Genomic DNA, 14,470 nt, shown 5'->3' on the forward strand with positions numbered 1-14,470 from the left:
CCAGCTTCCGTCCTAGGGTTGCGGCCCCCTTCTAGATCCCTAGCGCTCAGGTGCACTTGAAAATGTAAAGGAACAAGCCCTTGGTGGAGATGGATCATACAGGACCATTTCTATTGAATTTACCATGAAGGTTGAGAGGTCTCTCATCTTTGGCCGTTTTAGAATAAGAATTACTCAACCTGTCCCTGATAAGGCCTGCGGGGGGGCTAGAGAATCTAGTCCAGAAAAGATTGCCTCAAAAATGAGCGCACAGTATGTTGAGAAGTGAACAAAAATGAAGGCGTTGGTCACACCTTGTTTCACTTCTTTCCAAACTCATCCTCCAAGGCAGACAGGACAGGAGCTGCCTGGAGGCTCCTGGTTCATTTACCCGCCCCCCCCCCCGCCTCCTTCCACAGAGGGTCCTTCCCTCTGGGCCCCGCCTCTGTGCCTCAGGGGCACCCATGCCGGGTTGTCCCCTGTGGGCCCCGGCGGGCAGCCTCTCCTCGTGACTCCTGACACATCTTCTGGGAGTCCCATGCCTATTGGGTGCTGGTTGGACGCTGGGGGGATGATCTCTGCGGGCACCTGTGCTGCGGGGCGGGGTTAGGAACCTGGCTCCCAGGCTGCCAAATGCCCTGCAGACCACCTCGTTTCAGCCTGGCCACAGACCCAGCTCTCGGGGTCAGCCCCGGGGGAGCTCGAGCCGCACCTGCTCCAGCTCACACCGAAGACCAGTCACCCTCCCAGGGCGGCCTCCTCCATCAACAGGTCTCCAGGGACTACATTTTGAGCGTCACCCAGTCTGCGCCCGGCAGCCTCTCGCAGGGTGCCCCGCGGGTGCGGGTGCGGATGCGGGGTGCCGGGTGCGGGTGCGGGTGCGGGGTGGGGGTGCAGGGTGAGGGTGCGGGGTGCGGGTGCCGGGTGGGGGTGCGGGGTGCGGGGTGCGGAGTGCGGCTTCGGGGTGTGAGTGCGGGGTGCCGGGTGCGGGTGCGGGGTGCCGAGTGGCGGGTGCGGGGTGCGGGGTGTGGGCTGCGGGTGCGGGGTGCGGAGTGCGGCTTCGGGGTGTGGGTGCGGGGTGCCGGGTGCGGGTGCGGGGTGCCGAGTGGCGGGTGCGGGGTGCGGGTGCGGGGTGCGGGGTGTGGGGTGCGGGTGCGGGGTGCCGGGTGCGGGGTGCCGAGTGGCGGGTGCGGGGTGCGGGGTGTGGGCTGCGGGTGCGGGGTGCGGAGTGCGGCTTCGGGGTGTGGGTGCGGGGTGCCGGGTGCGGGTGCGGGGTGCCGAGTGGCGGGTGCGGGTGCGGGGTGCGGGTGCGGGGCGCAAGGCCCGGCGGGCGCAGGAGCGGCGGGTGCGCACGGCCTCCTCGGCGCCCCCGACAGCGGCCTCCCCGAAAGCACGGTCGCCTTAGCCTCCTCCCGGGCTCCCCCGCCCCCGATGCGCGGATCCGGCCCCTTGGGCCCGGGGACACTCACCCTGCCACCGGAGCAGCGGCTCGGGGCTGAGCGCGGCCACCGCGCCCCGGGCGAGGCTCCGCGGCGCCCCCAGCAGCAGCAGCAGCCGCAGCCACAGCATCGCTAACCACTGGGCTCGCCGGCCCGGGGGGTCGCAGGGGCCCCGCACCCCCGGCGCCTCGCGCCCCACGCCTCGGCCGCCGCGGCCCGCTCCGTGGTCCCCGCGCCGCGGGAGGACACTCGGGGCTCCGCGCTGCGGGCGGGGAAGTCGCGGAGGTTTTCCCCGCCCCGCTCCCTGGGGCTCGGACGGGGAGGAGGAGGAGGAGGGGGAGAGGGAGGAGGAGGAGGCCGTGGACCGCCGGCCCGTCCCAGAAATTCCTGCCTTTGGGGTGGGGACGGAGGAGGGGTGAGGCCGTCCCGTGCAGGCTCCTCCTGCTTCCAGCTCCTTCTCTCCTTCCCGGGGGAGGCCGAATAGCGGCTGGGGTGGCGGGGGGGGGAGCAAGTTGAGAATCTCCGGGACAGGAAGTCTGACATCTGGGCTTGCAAACCACCCGGATTCTGGAAAACACTGCGGGTTTGGCAGCAAGCAATTTGGGAGTAAACTGAGCTGCTCCGTGAACCCAGACGCTCTGTGAGTTCTCTGGACCTCCCCTCCTCCGGAGTGCGGACCATGGAGACCCGTGGGGTGCACCCGGGTCCTTCCTCCAAGTACCCCAATGTTCTTCCATTGTTGATCTCCTTTTCTTTTTTCAATGCCATCCCCCACTTTCCATCTCCTTGGATCACCTTCACCCAGCAAAATAGCTGGGTTATCCCACTTCATAGCAGTTGTTCCACTTTACAGCCAAGAAAAGCCATCTCGAAAGGCAAAATTATTTGCTCTAGGCCACTCCTTAAGATAGCAAAAGTTGCTCCCTAAACTAGTTAGTAGGAAAAAATTAGAATGTAGTTTTTCTAGCTGTTGTCTTTCAAATAACCAGCAGAACACTAGGAACATTTAATATTCATGAGAACAAGCTAACATAAGACCTTTCCTAAATAGGACCTTGGCCTTAATCACTAAAACATTAGAGGGAGAAGGGAGCTTAAAGAAAAATAATAATAATAATTAAAAAAAAGGAAGGTGGTGGAATCTTGGGGGACCTTTCTCAGCCTTATTGGCCAAGATCAAATTAACATTTATGAGTAACAGCATCTGCTATAGTCTACATTGCATCTGCCTTCACCAGTTCATACACTGAAGCCCCAAACCTAGTGTGATTGTATTTGGAGAGAGAGCTTTCAGGAGTTAATCACATTTAATGAAATCTTAAGGATGAGGTCCTAGACGGGATCAGTGAGTGGCCTTGGAAGAAGAGGGAGACATCTCTCCACTTGCAGTCGTCAAGGAAAGGCCACATAAGAGCACAGCAAGACCATATGCAAGCCAAGAAGAGAGTCCTCATCAAAGATTGAAACTTTGGACCTTGACCTTCGATTTCCAGCCTCCACAGCTGTGAAAAATAAATTTCTCTTGTTTAAACCACCCAATCTATGATATGTTCTTATGGCAACTCAGCCAGACTAATACATTGTTTTAGCCTGGTTCCCCAGAAAGCAGAACCTGGGATGAGATCGCTGCCAGGAAATGAGATTGAAGGCCAGAGTGAAATAGGGTAGAAGGGAAAGCCATTGCCTTGGCCATTGCAGTAGCAACATGTGTTCAGTCCTGTAGGGCCTCAGAAGACCTTTGAGCTGTCTTTCCTGAGGAAAAGAAGAAAGCGTTTATCTACAGGCTCCTCATTCCTGCTGGCTAAGGTGATCCTAGGATTATTAACTCCTCTGCACATTTCCTTGGCAGTGGTGAGGTTTAAGCATGGTCCCAGGCCTTAGCATCTAAGAGGCCCAGGGGCAGGTAGCAACAGGTGCATGGCACGGCTAGAGGTGAGGTGCTGTCAGATTGCCCCAGAAGGAAACTGGGGGAAGCCTGTGCAGGGCTGGCTACTGCAGAGGCAGCTGGAGTAAGAGGTGAGGCTGAGAGAAGTGAGAGTTTCCAGTGTGTGCACTGAGTCCGCAGTATATCATTAGATGTAGAAGTTAGCATCTCTGCCTGAAAACAGGCAGAAAAGGGATGCCTTTAGCATACTGACTATGGAGATTTTAATCATGAAGCATTTCTCCTGTGGCCGCGGAATTACATTGTGTACTACGGGAATATCTCCAAAGTAGGTGATTCAGGCACGAGTGGGCAGGTATCTACTACCACAGTCAAGTGCAATCCACATGCATAATCTGGAAGCAAAGTGCAACGCTGATGTCAAGTTTGATGAAGCGCAGGGCAGGGAGAGTAAAAGGTTGAGAGATTAAGAGGAGCTAGAGTGATTGTGCAGGGGTAGATGTATTCAGAAAGGCACGGGAAGAGGCTGTGCTGGGATGGGAAGAAGTTGTGGGGAAAAATGCAAAGGTTTGAGTGTGAATCGCTTGTATAAGCAACAGCGAGTAGATGGACCTGGCTGGGGCAAAGGGCAGCTATTGGGGCAAATAAGGTCAGTCACTGGGACATTGAGCCATCTCCCACTGGCTGTGGGATCCAGGTGAGACAGTCACCTGCCCTGGACTTCAGTTGTACCCTCTGTGTAATGAGAAAAGGAGAGAGCCTTCCTTGCCCCAAAACAGAGAACATTCCAAAGTAGCAAAGCTATGAATGTGAGGAGGATAAAAAGGGGAAACAAACCATATTTCATCTAAGAGCAATTAGTGTAATGAAGAGTGGTGATGACAGCTTCCTGGCCTACCGACACCATATTTCTTATTCAACAATTAGAAGACTCAGAAAAGAGCTAGTTTTTCATCTCTTCCTGAAGTATTGTGGTTTTGAGGTGAAAATCTGTGGCAAAGAGCTTTTTAGCCTTGGAGAAAATTATTTCTCCAAGAAATAGAAATAGAAAATTATTCTTTCCCATACTTTGATCTTGTGTGTGTTTTAGATTTATGACACAGGACAATATCATGGTTAACGGGAGTGCTCTGCTACTTACCAGCAGGCTACTTAGCCTCCCTTAGCCTCAGTTTCCTTTTGTGTAAAACATAGGTGGCAATATTTGCTTTATAGGGTTGCTGTACTAAATGGGGTAAGTACATACAATGCCTAGCACAGAGTCTGGCATACCAAGAGTGGTCATTTGTGGGAAGGCCAGTCCTGTTGTATTGATGTCTCCTGACTTCAGTCAGGAATGAGGTGGCTAGAGCTCTGTGCCTTCAGGCCTTTGTACATATCTCCATTGCTCAATGTATCCTTTTGAATGAGAATTAGTTATTTGATCATATCTCTCACTTGAATGTGAGTTCCTTGGGGGACTGACTGTATTTTCCTTCTCTGCGACTCTGCAGGGCGGCACAGTTCCTGGTACTTAGTAAATTGTCAAGAAGTTTCTGCTGAATGAGTGAGTGAGTGAGGGGAGGTATGAATGAGGTTAAAAGGAATATAGTGTTTGGAGTCATTTGAAACTCAAGAAAAATATTAGAACCTGAATTATGTTGAATGAAAACAGTAGAGAAAATTCAGGGATTTAAAACTCACTTAAGGTATGGGTTATGGTGAGGGTCAAAATTAACAAATATTTTTTTTTTTTTTTTTGTGCAGGGAATCAGGGTCTTAGCAAGAAAAAGAGGAGAGGCCCTGAATTATAGTGAAGATTTAATGAAAGAGCTATAAAGGTATGGACAGTGTGAATGGAACCAAAACAGAGTGGTGAAGACCTAGTTTCCAGCAAGTGCTGGAATCTGTTATTCCTACACCAGGGACTAAAAAATCAAGGGCATGGAGTACTCACAGGATCCTTGTGAGAGCTATACCTGTAGACAGGGAACATCCAGCAGCACAGGACAGCAACTACTACCGAACTGAAGCTGTCAGAGAGGGAGGTGAGTGTAAATAGTCTGCTCTATCTTCTCCCCACTCTGATATTTTCTCACCAGACAAACCCAGCCAGAAGTCCGTGGACAAGGGGCCCACTGAAGTCAGCTTCCCAGAGTACAGAGCAAGGTGGAGAACTCTGGACGGTGATTCTGGAGAGCCAAGCAAAAAATTACCCAAAGCTAGCCTCTGTCAATCTTTGTCCTGGTGAAGAGGACAACAAATAATAGGGCATAATGAATCCTTGCCCATGAACACAAACTTTAGATTCTAGGAAAAGAAACAAACAGGTAACCAAACAATTCTAACAGGATACAATGCTTATCGTGATACAAGGATGTATTTGAAATTCGACAAGTACTTAGAAGGTCCACTCATCAAGGCTTGAAGCTCTGAAAAGGCTTCTAAGAAAAAGTGGCATCTAACCTGGCACTTTAAATACCTAGCTGACCTTGAAAGATACAGTGAAGAATATAAAAACGAAAACCACTACTGGGTTTGCAAATATTTGCAAATTGTATATCTGATAGAGAACTTGTATCTACAACATATAAAGAAACTTCAAATTCAATAATAAGAGAACACACAATCCAAATAACAAATAGGCGAAAGATTTGAACATACACTTCACCCAAGAAGATATTCAGATAGAAAAAAAATATATGAAATGATTTTCAAGCTCATTAGGCATTAGGGAAATGCAAATTGAAACCACAATGATATACTGCTATACGCCTATTAGAGTGGTTAAAATTAGAAAGGCTGACCATACTAAGTGTCAGTAAGGATGAGGAGAAACTGGAACTCTTACACGCTGCTCATAGCAATGTAAAATGGTGTGATCACTTTGGGAAACAGTTAAAAAAAAGTTAAAAAAAAAACATATAACTACTTCATTTCCTAGAGCTACCACAACAAGGACCACAACTGAGTGGCTTAGATCAACACGAATTATTCCCTCAGAGTTTTTTATTTTTATGTTTTTAAGATTGATTTTTTTGAGAGTGAGAGAGAGAGGTGTGGAGAGGGCGAGGGAGAGGGAGAGAGAGAACCTCCAGCAGACCCCTCACTTAAGTGAGGAGCCTGATGTGGGCCTGGATCCCATGATCCTGAGATCACTACCTGAGCCAAAATCAAGAGTCAGGCACTCAACTGACTGAGCTGCCCAGACACCCCTCTTTCAGTTTTTTTAGACTAGAAGTCCAAAATCAATGTGTTGACAAGGATGTTTCTTGAGGCTCTGAGGGAGAATCTCTCCCATGCTTCTTTCTGGTGGTTGTTGGTGGTCCTCATCATACTTGGCTTGTAGCTGCATCACTGCAAAATCTACCTCCGTCATCCTATTGCCTTCTTCCCTGTGTATCTCTCTGTGTCTTCATATAGACTTCTTACAAGGACATCAGTCACTGGATTTATAAAATTTTGGAAAATGTAAACCAATCTGTGGTGACAAAAAGCAGAATAGCAGTTGCCTGGAAATGGTAATGGAAATGGGGGGTTAGTGTGAGAGACTTTGCTGAGCTAAAAGAGACTGGGCAAATGTTTTAGTCAGAAAGAATAGAGGCAAGAGTGGACATAAAGTACTTGAGAAAATTTTGTAGCAGAAATATTGGATATTGAAGTGGGAGGTTCTGGAAACACTGAGGCTAAATGGGAAAACTGGGGCTAGGTCCAAAATCATGCTAATAACCTTTATGTTGAAGCCAATAGGAAGCCATTAAGGGGTTTTCCTGTGACCAGCATTATGTGTTATATTTTATTGTTTTTAAAAGATTTTATTTATTTATATGACAGAGAAAGAGAGGGAGAAAGAGAGAGAGAGAGCAAGCACAAGCAGGAGGAGCAGCACAGGGAGAGGGAGAGGGAGAAGCAGGCTCCCCGCTAAGCAGGGAGCCTAATGTGGGCCTCCATCCCAGCACCCTGAGATCATGACCTGAGCCAAAGAGAGATGCTTAACCAAGCCACCCAGGTGCCCCTATGTGTTACATTTTAGAGAGAACGTTTCTGATGTAGAATGGAGAATGGCTTGGACATGAGTGCTTAATAAGGATGAGGAGGCTGTTGCAGGAGTCTGGACAAAGATAGCTCACGATCGGATTCGAAAATGGCAGATTGGGATAAGTGAACACATGTTGCAAGATGTTGAAGTAGAGCAATCATCAATACCAGGTGTACTAGAAAGAAAGAGGAATTGTCAAGAATGATATCCCTTTGTTGGTATGGCCAATCTGGGGGCTCCATGCACTGAGAAACAAGTTGGGGAAGGAGTAGGATTTCAGTTTACAATATGTTGAGAGGCTTATGGGACATCTAAGTGGAGATGTCCAAGGTGCAGTTGCATATATGTGTTGAGCATAAAATTGGCGGTTATCTGTGGTTGATATAAAGCCATGGGAGGGGATGTGACTGTTGTAGATGGAGAGAGAAGAGAAGACCCCTGAAAAGAATCAGAGGGAACAAAAACATTTAAGGGACAGCTACGGAAGCAGACTGAGAAGGACATAGGTGTCTAGAAGCTGAGGAGGAGTCTTTCAAGGAGAGAACTATCAACAGTTTCATATGCTCTGGAGAGATCATAGGATAAAAGGGCAGAAATTTGCACTGGATTTAGGGACAAGGACGTAAGTTATGACCTTAGGGAGAGTGCTCCTAGTAATTGAAGCCACAAGATGCATTAATGGTTGGGGATGACTAGGATCAGAGCCATCAAGTGTAGACAGTTCTTTCAAGCAGTTCATGGTTGTTGGGAGAAGGAAAAATAGCTGCATAGACTGTGAGAACACTATTGGGGATGAGAGCAGGTGCGGTTGTTATTGTTGTCACTAAGTTAGCTTTTAGGTGAGAGACTTGAGCATGTCTGGATGCTGATGGGAAGGATCCAATAGAGATGTGGAAGTTAAAGATACTTGTTACAGAAAAAGTCAGGGTGAGGCCCCTGAGAAGACAGAAGTTTCTAGAGCAAAAAGTAAAAGGATTCACTTTGGAAAGGAAGGCAGTGCCTCCCTTTACAGCAGGAATGAAGGAAATAATGGTTGCAGACACAGGTGAAGTCTGCACCTGGAGAGTAGAAAGTTCTGTCATTTGCTAGGTTCTAGTTTCTCTGTGAAGTAGCAGGGAAATTCATGTATTAGGAATGAGAACAGAGCTGGAGTCAGAGAAAGGAGATGAGCTGAGCTCCTATGTCCACGAGAGAGCTGCTGTGGAAATGTAGCTGGAAATCTGCGCATTGCCAGGGTCCCAGATATGGTCAAGAACCATGAATTTATAGTGGATCACGTATTTTCTTAAGAATGCCCAGCAGCCTAGGCACATACAGGGAGAGGGCGGCCACTGGGTGATGTCACCCAATCAAGATGTTACATACAACGGAGTTGAAGATACTGAAGATATTGACAGGAGAAAGGTTGATGATGGTGGCACATCACACACAGGACTTGGTGTCATGATCACTGATGGGCAAGTGGAGACATGCAGGAGGGAATCTGGGGTCAGATTCTTAGTTTCGGATTCTGGCTTTGTCACTCACTAGTAGTGTGATGGGTCACTTGCATGACCTCTATGTGCCTTAGTTGCCTCATCTGCACAATTAGCATAAAAACAGTACCATCTCACTGGCTTCTTGAAATTACTTGAGTTAATACCCACAAAGTGCTTAGAAAAATGACTGAGACATAGTAAATGCTCAGCAAAGTGGGTTTTATTATTATTATTACTTAAAGCAAATAAAAGATATTTTGGGGCAAACAAAGAATGAGTACGAATTTGGTTTCTTGCTGGGTAGAGAGAAAAGCCATATTCTTGTCCTTCTTTCTTTTTAGTAGCTGTCCTTTATGGGGTGTTTGCTGTGTGCCAGACTTTGCTCCAGGTGTAGTAGTTAAAATGTCACACTGCCTGGGTGAGAATCTTCTCTTTGACTATGCCAAGTCGTTGCACTTTACCCAGCCTCCGTTTCCTTTCTGTAAAATGGAGTAATAAGAGTGTCCACTCCATAACATAATACATGGGAAGAACTCATAACCTGGCAAATAGTGAATCCTCATGAAATGTAACTACAATTATTAGATAATACCCACAACAGTTACATAATGAGGTAGATATTATTGCAGTCACTATATAAGGATGAGGACACTGAAAGAGTTTAAGTGACTTATTGTTACAGCCCTACCCTGAGCTACACATTAACTTCAGGTGATAAGCTATTTCATAAGAGGTAACTGTACTGTAGATAAAAGGGTATGTTGGTTTATATAAGACAGAAGTTTTCTAACCTATTTAATATCTATTTTTTAGGAGACTCCCCCAGCTATTTATTAAAGTCTTCTGAATGTGTTCAAAATATCACTTTATGTTGTGATTCAGCAACACCATGGTATTTTAACTAATAATACACACAGTGGTTGGAGTACTAAGGGGAGAAAACAAGTGAAAATTCACTGGGCTAAGGGCCAGTTTCAGGGTGAGTCAATGAATTAGTTTTTTGCCTTAATCCAGGCAGCAATTTATATCAATTTAATCCAATTAACGGCTTTCCAGTGTGTGGTATTTAGCCAGAAAGAAAGTTCCAGTCACGTGGAAGTTTCAGCTGAATCTCGGTCTCGGTTGGTCTGCACAGGGTGTCTGAAACCTGCCCTGTCAGTACAGAGCCTAGTTTGTGCCATGCTCATGCTTTCCTCTACCCTCCGAGTGTAATCTTGTAGAGGATGTGCAGAGGAAGCAGGCAAAAGGGCACACATCCGTTGACAAAGGAGGAGAACCCTCCGGAGAGAATGTTCACTGAAGAGCTTTCTCAAGGCCTGTATCTCTGGTGGCCACCCTGTGAGCTCGCTCTTAGAACTTAAATGGAAAGGCTGAGGAGTGATCAATATTTGTTTGACATCTATTAATCATTTTCTGGTAATTTAGATATTCTATTCCATTTAATTTTCTGCAATTATATGTTTATAATTTCTGTATATGAGATACCTTTTGTAATCACGAACGCTCCTTTTAAACAAGAACAATAACAAAATAGAGGGGTTGCTGCGCCTTTTAATTTCATCTAAAGACTCCCCAGAAAAATTCAGCCAGAATCCTTGAGTGTGTTCTCATCTTGAAGGAGTAGATAGGGGAGAAGGAGGCAGAGAGAGAGAGCAAGGTAGGACCGATGGGTTGAAAGTCTTTCTTCCATTATTTCTTAGCTGTGTTACTTTGGTCAAGTTGCATAAATTTGCTAAGGTTTGTGTCTGTGTGTGGGACAATAAACACCTACCTTACAGGATTATTGTAAGATGACAAATAATGTAAGCCAAATGCCAGGCACAACTGGGCCTCCAGAAATACAACCACAGGCATTGTGAGGTAGGGAAAATGATCCTAATGGATCAGGGGCAAAGAAGTTTCTGGTATGTTCATACTTATCATGTACACTCATAGGGTTGGAGATTGTCAGGTTTTATTTTTTATTTTATTATTTTTTTAAGAGAGAGAGAGACTATGATGGGGAGACAGAGGGAGAGAGACTCTTAAGTAGGCTCCGCACTCAGCACAGAGTCTGATGTCGGACTCGATCTCATGACCCTGAGATCATGACCTGAGTCAAAATCAAGAGTTGGATGCTTAACCAACTGAGCCACCCAGGTGCCCAACCATCAGGTTTTATTTCTAAGCCAATTTAAAATGCTATACCCCAGGGTAGAAAAGATAATATAGTTGAGATTAGACAGGAGATATCATGGAGCTATGAAAAGAAACCTGTAGACAGAGATCTTCACCTACCCTTCTTAGGTTAACTGGTTAAATATTAGACTTCAGGGCAGCTTTCTAAAAAGAAAGACTGCAAAGCTCAATGAATAGAGAGTGTTAGGATATTGGTAAGCCTGTTTGATATTGCTGGTTCTCCTGGGAGTCTTTCAAGGCGTGCTACTTGGCTTTTACTGTTTATCTAGGTTGAAACAGGAATCATAGTGTCCTTAAATATATGAATTTCTATAAAGGTGGAAGGTATGGATGGCTAAATGACCAGGAATCCATGAACATAAGTTAATTTTTCTGCATTATGTTTATAAATCAATCTATAGTTTTGTTCCAACATAATGACTTTATTGGCATTTTGTTACTGGAAAAAAGCAATTTATTAGTCCAAGGCCAGAAACCTAACTAGGACTGAGGGGTTAAATAATATTTTATTTATCTATTTTAAAGACTTTATTTATGTATTCATGATAATACACAGAGAGGAGAGAGAGGGAGAGTCAGAGATGCAGGCAGAGGGAGAAGCAGTCTCCATGAAGGGAGCCTGACATGGGACTCGATCCCGGGACTCCAGGATCACTCCCTGGGCCGAAGGCGGTGCTAAACCGCTGAGCCACCTGGGCTGCCCTAAATAATATTTTAAATACATTTCCTTGTGAATGCAGTTACAAAATTATAAAAGGCTTTTGGTGTGCTTTTATTGAGATAAAATAGAAAAACAAAAAACTGCACAAATATAAAATGTACAATTTGAGAATTTTTGACATATGTATATACCAATGAAACCATTATTTTAATCAAGGTAGTGAACATATCATCCCTACAAATTTCACCGTGATCCTTGGTAAGCCCTTTTTGCCATTCCTCTTCATCTCAGGCCCCAGTCTGCTATTGATCTGCTTTCTGCTTTCTAGATTAGTTTGCAATTTCCAGAATTTTATATAAATTAAATCATACAGCATTTACTGCTTTTTTGTCTGGCTTCTTTCACTTAGAATAATTATTTCAAAATACAGCTGTATTGTTGCATGCATTAATAGTTCATTTAAAAAATTGCTGAGTAATATTCCATTGCATGGCTATACGCAATCTGTTTATCCATTTACCTGTTGATAGATATTTGGGTTGTTTCCAATTTCATGCTATTATAAATAAAGTTGCTATGAACGTTTGTGTAGAGATCCTCCTGTGGGCGTATCTTTTAATTTTTTTTGGTTAAATACCCATAATTAAAACAACTGGATGATATTGTCATTATATGTTTAACTTTTGAAGAAACTACGAAATTGTTTTCAAGTGGTTGTAACATTTTACATTCCCACCAGTAGTAGGTGAGAGTTTCAGTTTTTCCATATCTTGTTATGGGTTGAATTGTGTTCTTCCCCAAAGATCTTGAAGTTCTAACCCTCAGAACTTGTGAACGTGACCTTATTTGGAAATAAGGTCTTTGCAGACAGTCAAGTTAAGATGAAGCTATTATGACTAGTGTCCTTATGAAAAGTGGAGGGACACAGAGACAGACACACTCACAGGGAAAACAGCATATGAAGAAGAAGGTAGAGACTGAGGTGATGCATCTACAAGCCAAAGAGTGCCAAAGATTGCCCGCAAACCACCACAACCAGGAGAGAGGCATGGGATAGATGGTCCCTTATAGCCTCAGAAGGAGCTAACCAACTCTTCCAACATTGATTTTAGCCTTCACAGCTAAATTACTATTTAGCTATTACTATACTATTAATAATACTATTACTATTAAATTACTATTGTTTAAGCCTCCTAATTTGTGGTACTTTGTTCTGTTTTCCTTTCCCTAGGAAGCTAATATCCCGGCCAACACTTGGTATGGTCAGTCTTCTCAACTTTAGCCATTCTAACAGAGTATAGTAGTATTTCATTGTTGTTTAAATTTGCATTTCTTTCTTATACAGCATGGTGGCTGTAGCTGATAAATATATGTATCATATGCTTGAAATTTGCTAAGAGTAGATCTTAAACGTTCTTGTCAAAGGAAAAAGTGAAAAGAAAAAATGTAACTGTGAGGTGATGATTATGTTAATTAATTTGGTTATGCTAGTCCTTTCACAATATACACGTATATCAAAACATCATGGGTGGCCCAGCAGTTTAGCGCCACCTTCAGCCCAAGGCCTGATCCTGGAGACCTGGGATCCAGTCCCCTGTCGGGCTCCCTGCATGGAGCCTGCTTCTCCCTCTGCCTGTGTCTCTGCCTCCGTGTCTGTCACAAATAAATAAATAGAATCTTTAAAAACAACAACAAAAAACACCATGTTGTGCTCTTTAAATAGATAAAATTTTCTCAATTATACTTCAACAAAAAAATAAGTAAATTTACTTTCCTGTAATAACTGAATGATGTTGAAAATTTTCTCATGTATGTGTATCCAGTATCCATATATCTTCTTTGGTGAAGTATCTGTTTAAATCTTTTGTCCATTTAAAAAAATTGATGTGTTATTATAACTGAGTTTTGAGAGTTCTTTATATATTCTGGACACAAATTTCTTATCAGATATATTATTTGCAAATTTACTCTCCCAGTGTGTAGCTCATTTTTTCCCCCTTCCCTTAATATTGTCTTTTGAAGAGCAGATGCTTTGGATTTTGATGAAGTCTACTTTATCAATTTGTTCTTTTTATGGATCATGCTTTTTTTTTTTTTTTTTTAAAAAGATTTTATTTATTTACTCATGAGAGACACACACACACACACAGAGGCAGAGACATAGGCAGAGGGAGAAGCAGAGTAGCAGGCTCCATGTAGGGAGCCCGACCTGGGACTCGCCCCGGGACTCCAGGATCACGCCTTCGGCTGAAAGCAGACACTAAACTGCTGAGCCACCCAGGGATCCCCTGGATCATGCTTTTGAAATCTAGAAATCTTTGTCTAACTCAGGGTCACAATGATATTCTATGTTTTCTTCTAAGGTAGATTTTAAGATTTTGCTTTCAGGTCTGTGGTTCATTTTGTGTAAATATTTGTTTATACTGTAAGGTTTATTTTTCTATGCATGAATATTCAATCTTTCCAGCACATTTATTGAACAGACTATCCTTTCTCCACTAAATTGCCTTTTCACCTTGATCAAAAATGAGTTGTCTATATATGTCAATTTCTAGACTTTTTTGTTCCATTTATTAATTGTTTTTATTTGTACTAGTACTTCCACATTGCAATTATGGTAGTGTTATAGATATTGGTATCAGGTAGTATTAACCCTCCAATTTTGTTCTTTTTCTTTATTTTTTTAAGATTTTTTATTTATTCATGAGAGACACATAAAGAGAGGCAGAGACATAGGCAGAGGGAGAAGCAGGCTCCCTGCAGGGAGCCTAGTGTGGGACTCGATCCCAGGACCTCCGGGTCATGACCTGAGTCAAAGGCAGTCGCTCAACC

The 14,470-nt window shown here is 44.7% G+C and overlaps 1 protein-coding gene across 2 annotated transcripts in view; it reads right to left on the reverse strand.

The window, feature by feature from the left end:
• PLA2R1 (phospholipase A2 receptor 1) overlaps nt 1-1,841 on the reverse strand; it is a 113,634-nt gene extending 111,793 nt beyond the window's left edge. The window contains exon 1 of one of the 2 annotated variants that reach the window (XM_025994185.2): nt 1,449-1,841. In XM_025994185.2, the coding sequence (XP_025849970.2) occupies nt 1,449-1,548 (100 nt within the window). In that variant the 5' untranslated portion in view covers nt 1,549-1,841. The remainder of the gene's footprint in view (nt 1-1,448) is intronic. The other variant, XM_025994186.2, reaches the window with a different exon arrangement.
• Between the last annotated feature and the right edge of the window lie 12,629 nt (nt 1,842-14,470).

The sequence above is a fragment of the Vulpes vulpes genome, chromosome 3, assembly GCF_048418805.1.
Source record: "Vulpes vulpes isolate BD-2025 chromosome 3, VulVul3, whole genome shotgun sequence".
Taxonomy (NCBI): Eukaryota; Metazoa; Chordata; class Mammalia; order Carnivora; family Canidae; genus Vulpes; species Vulpes vulpes.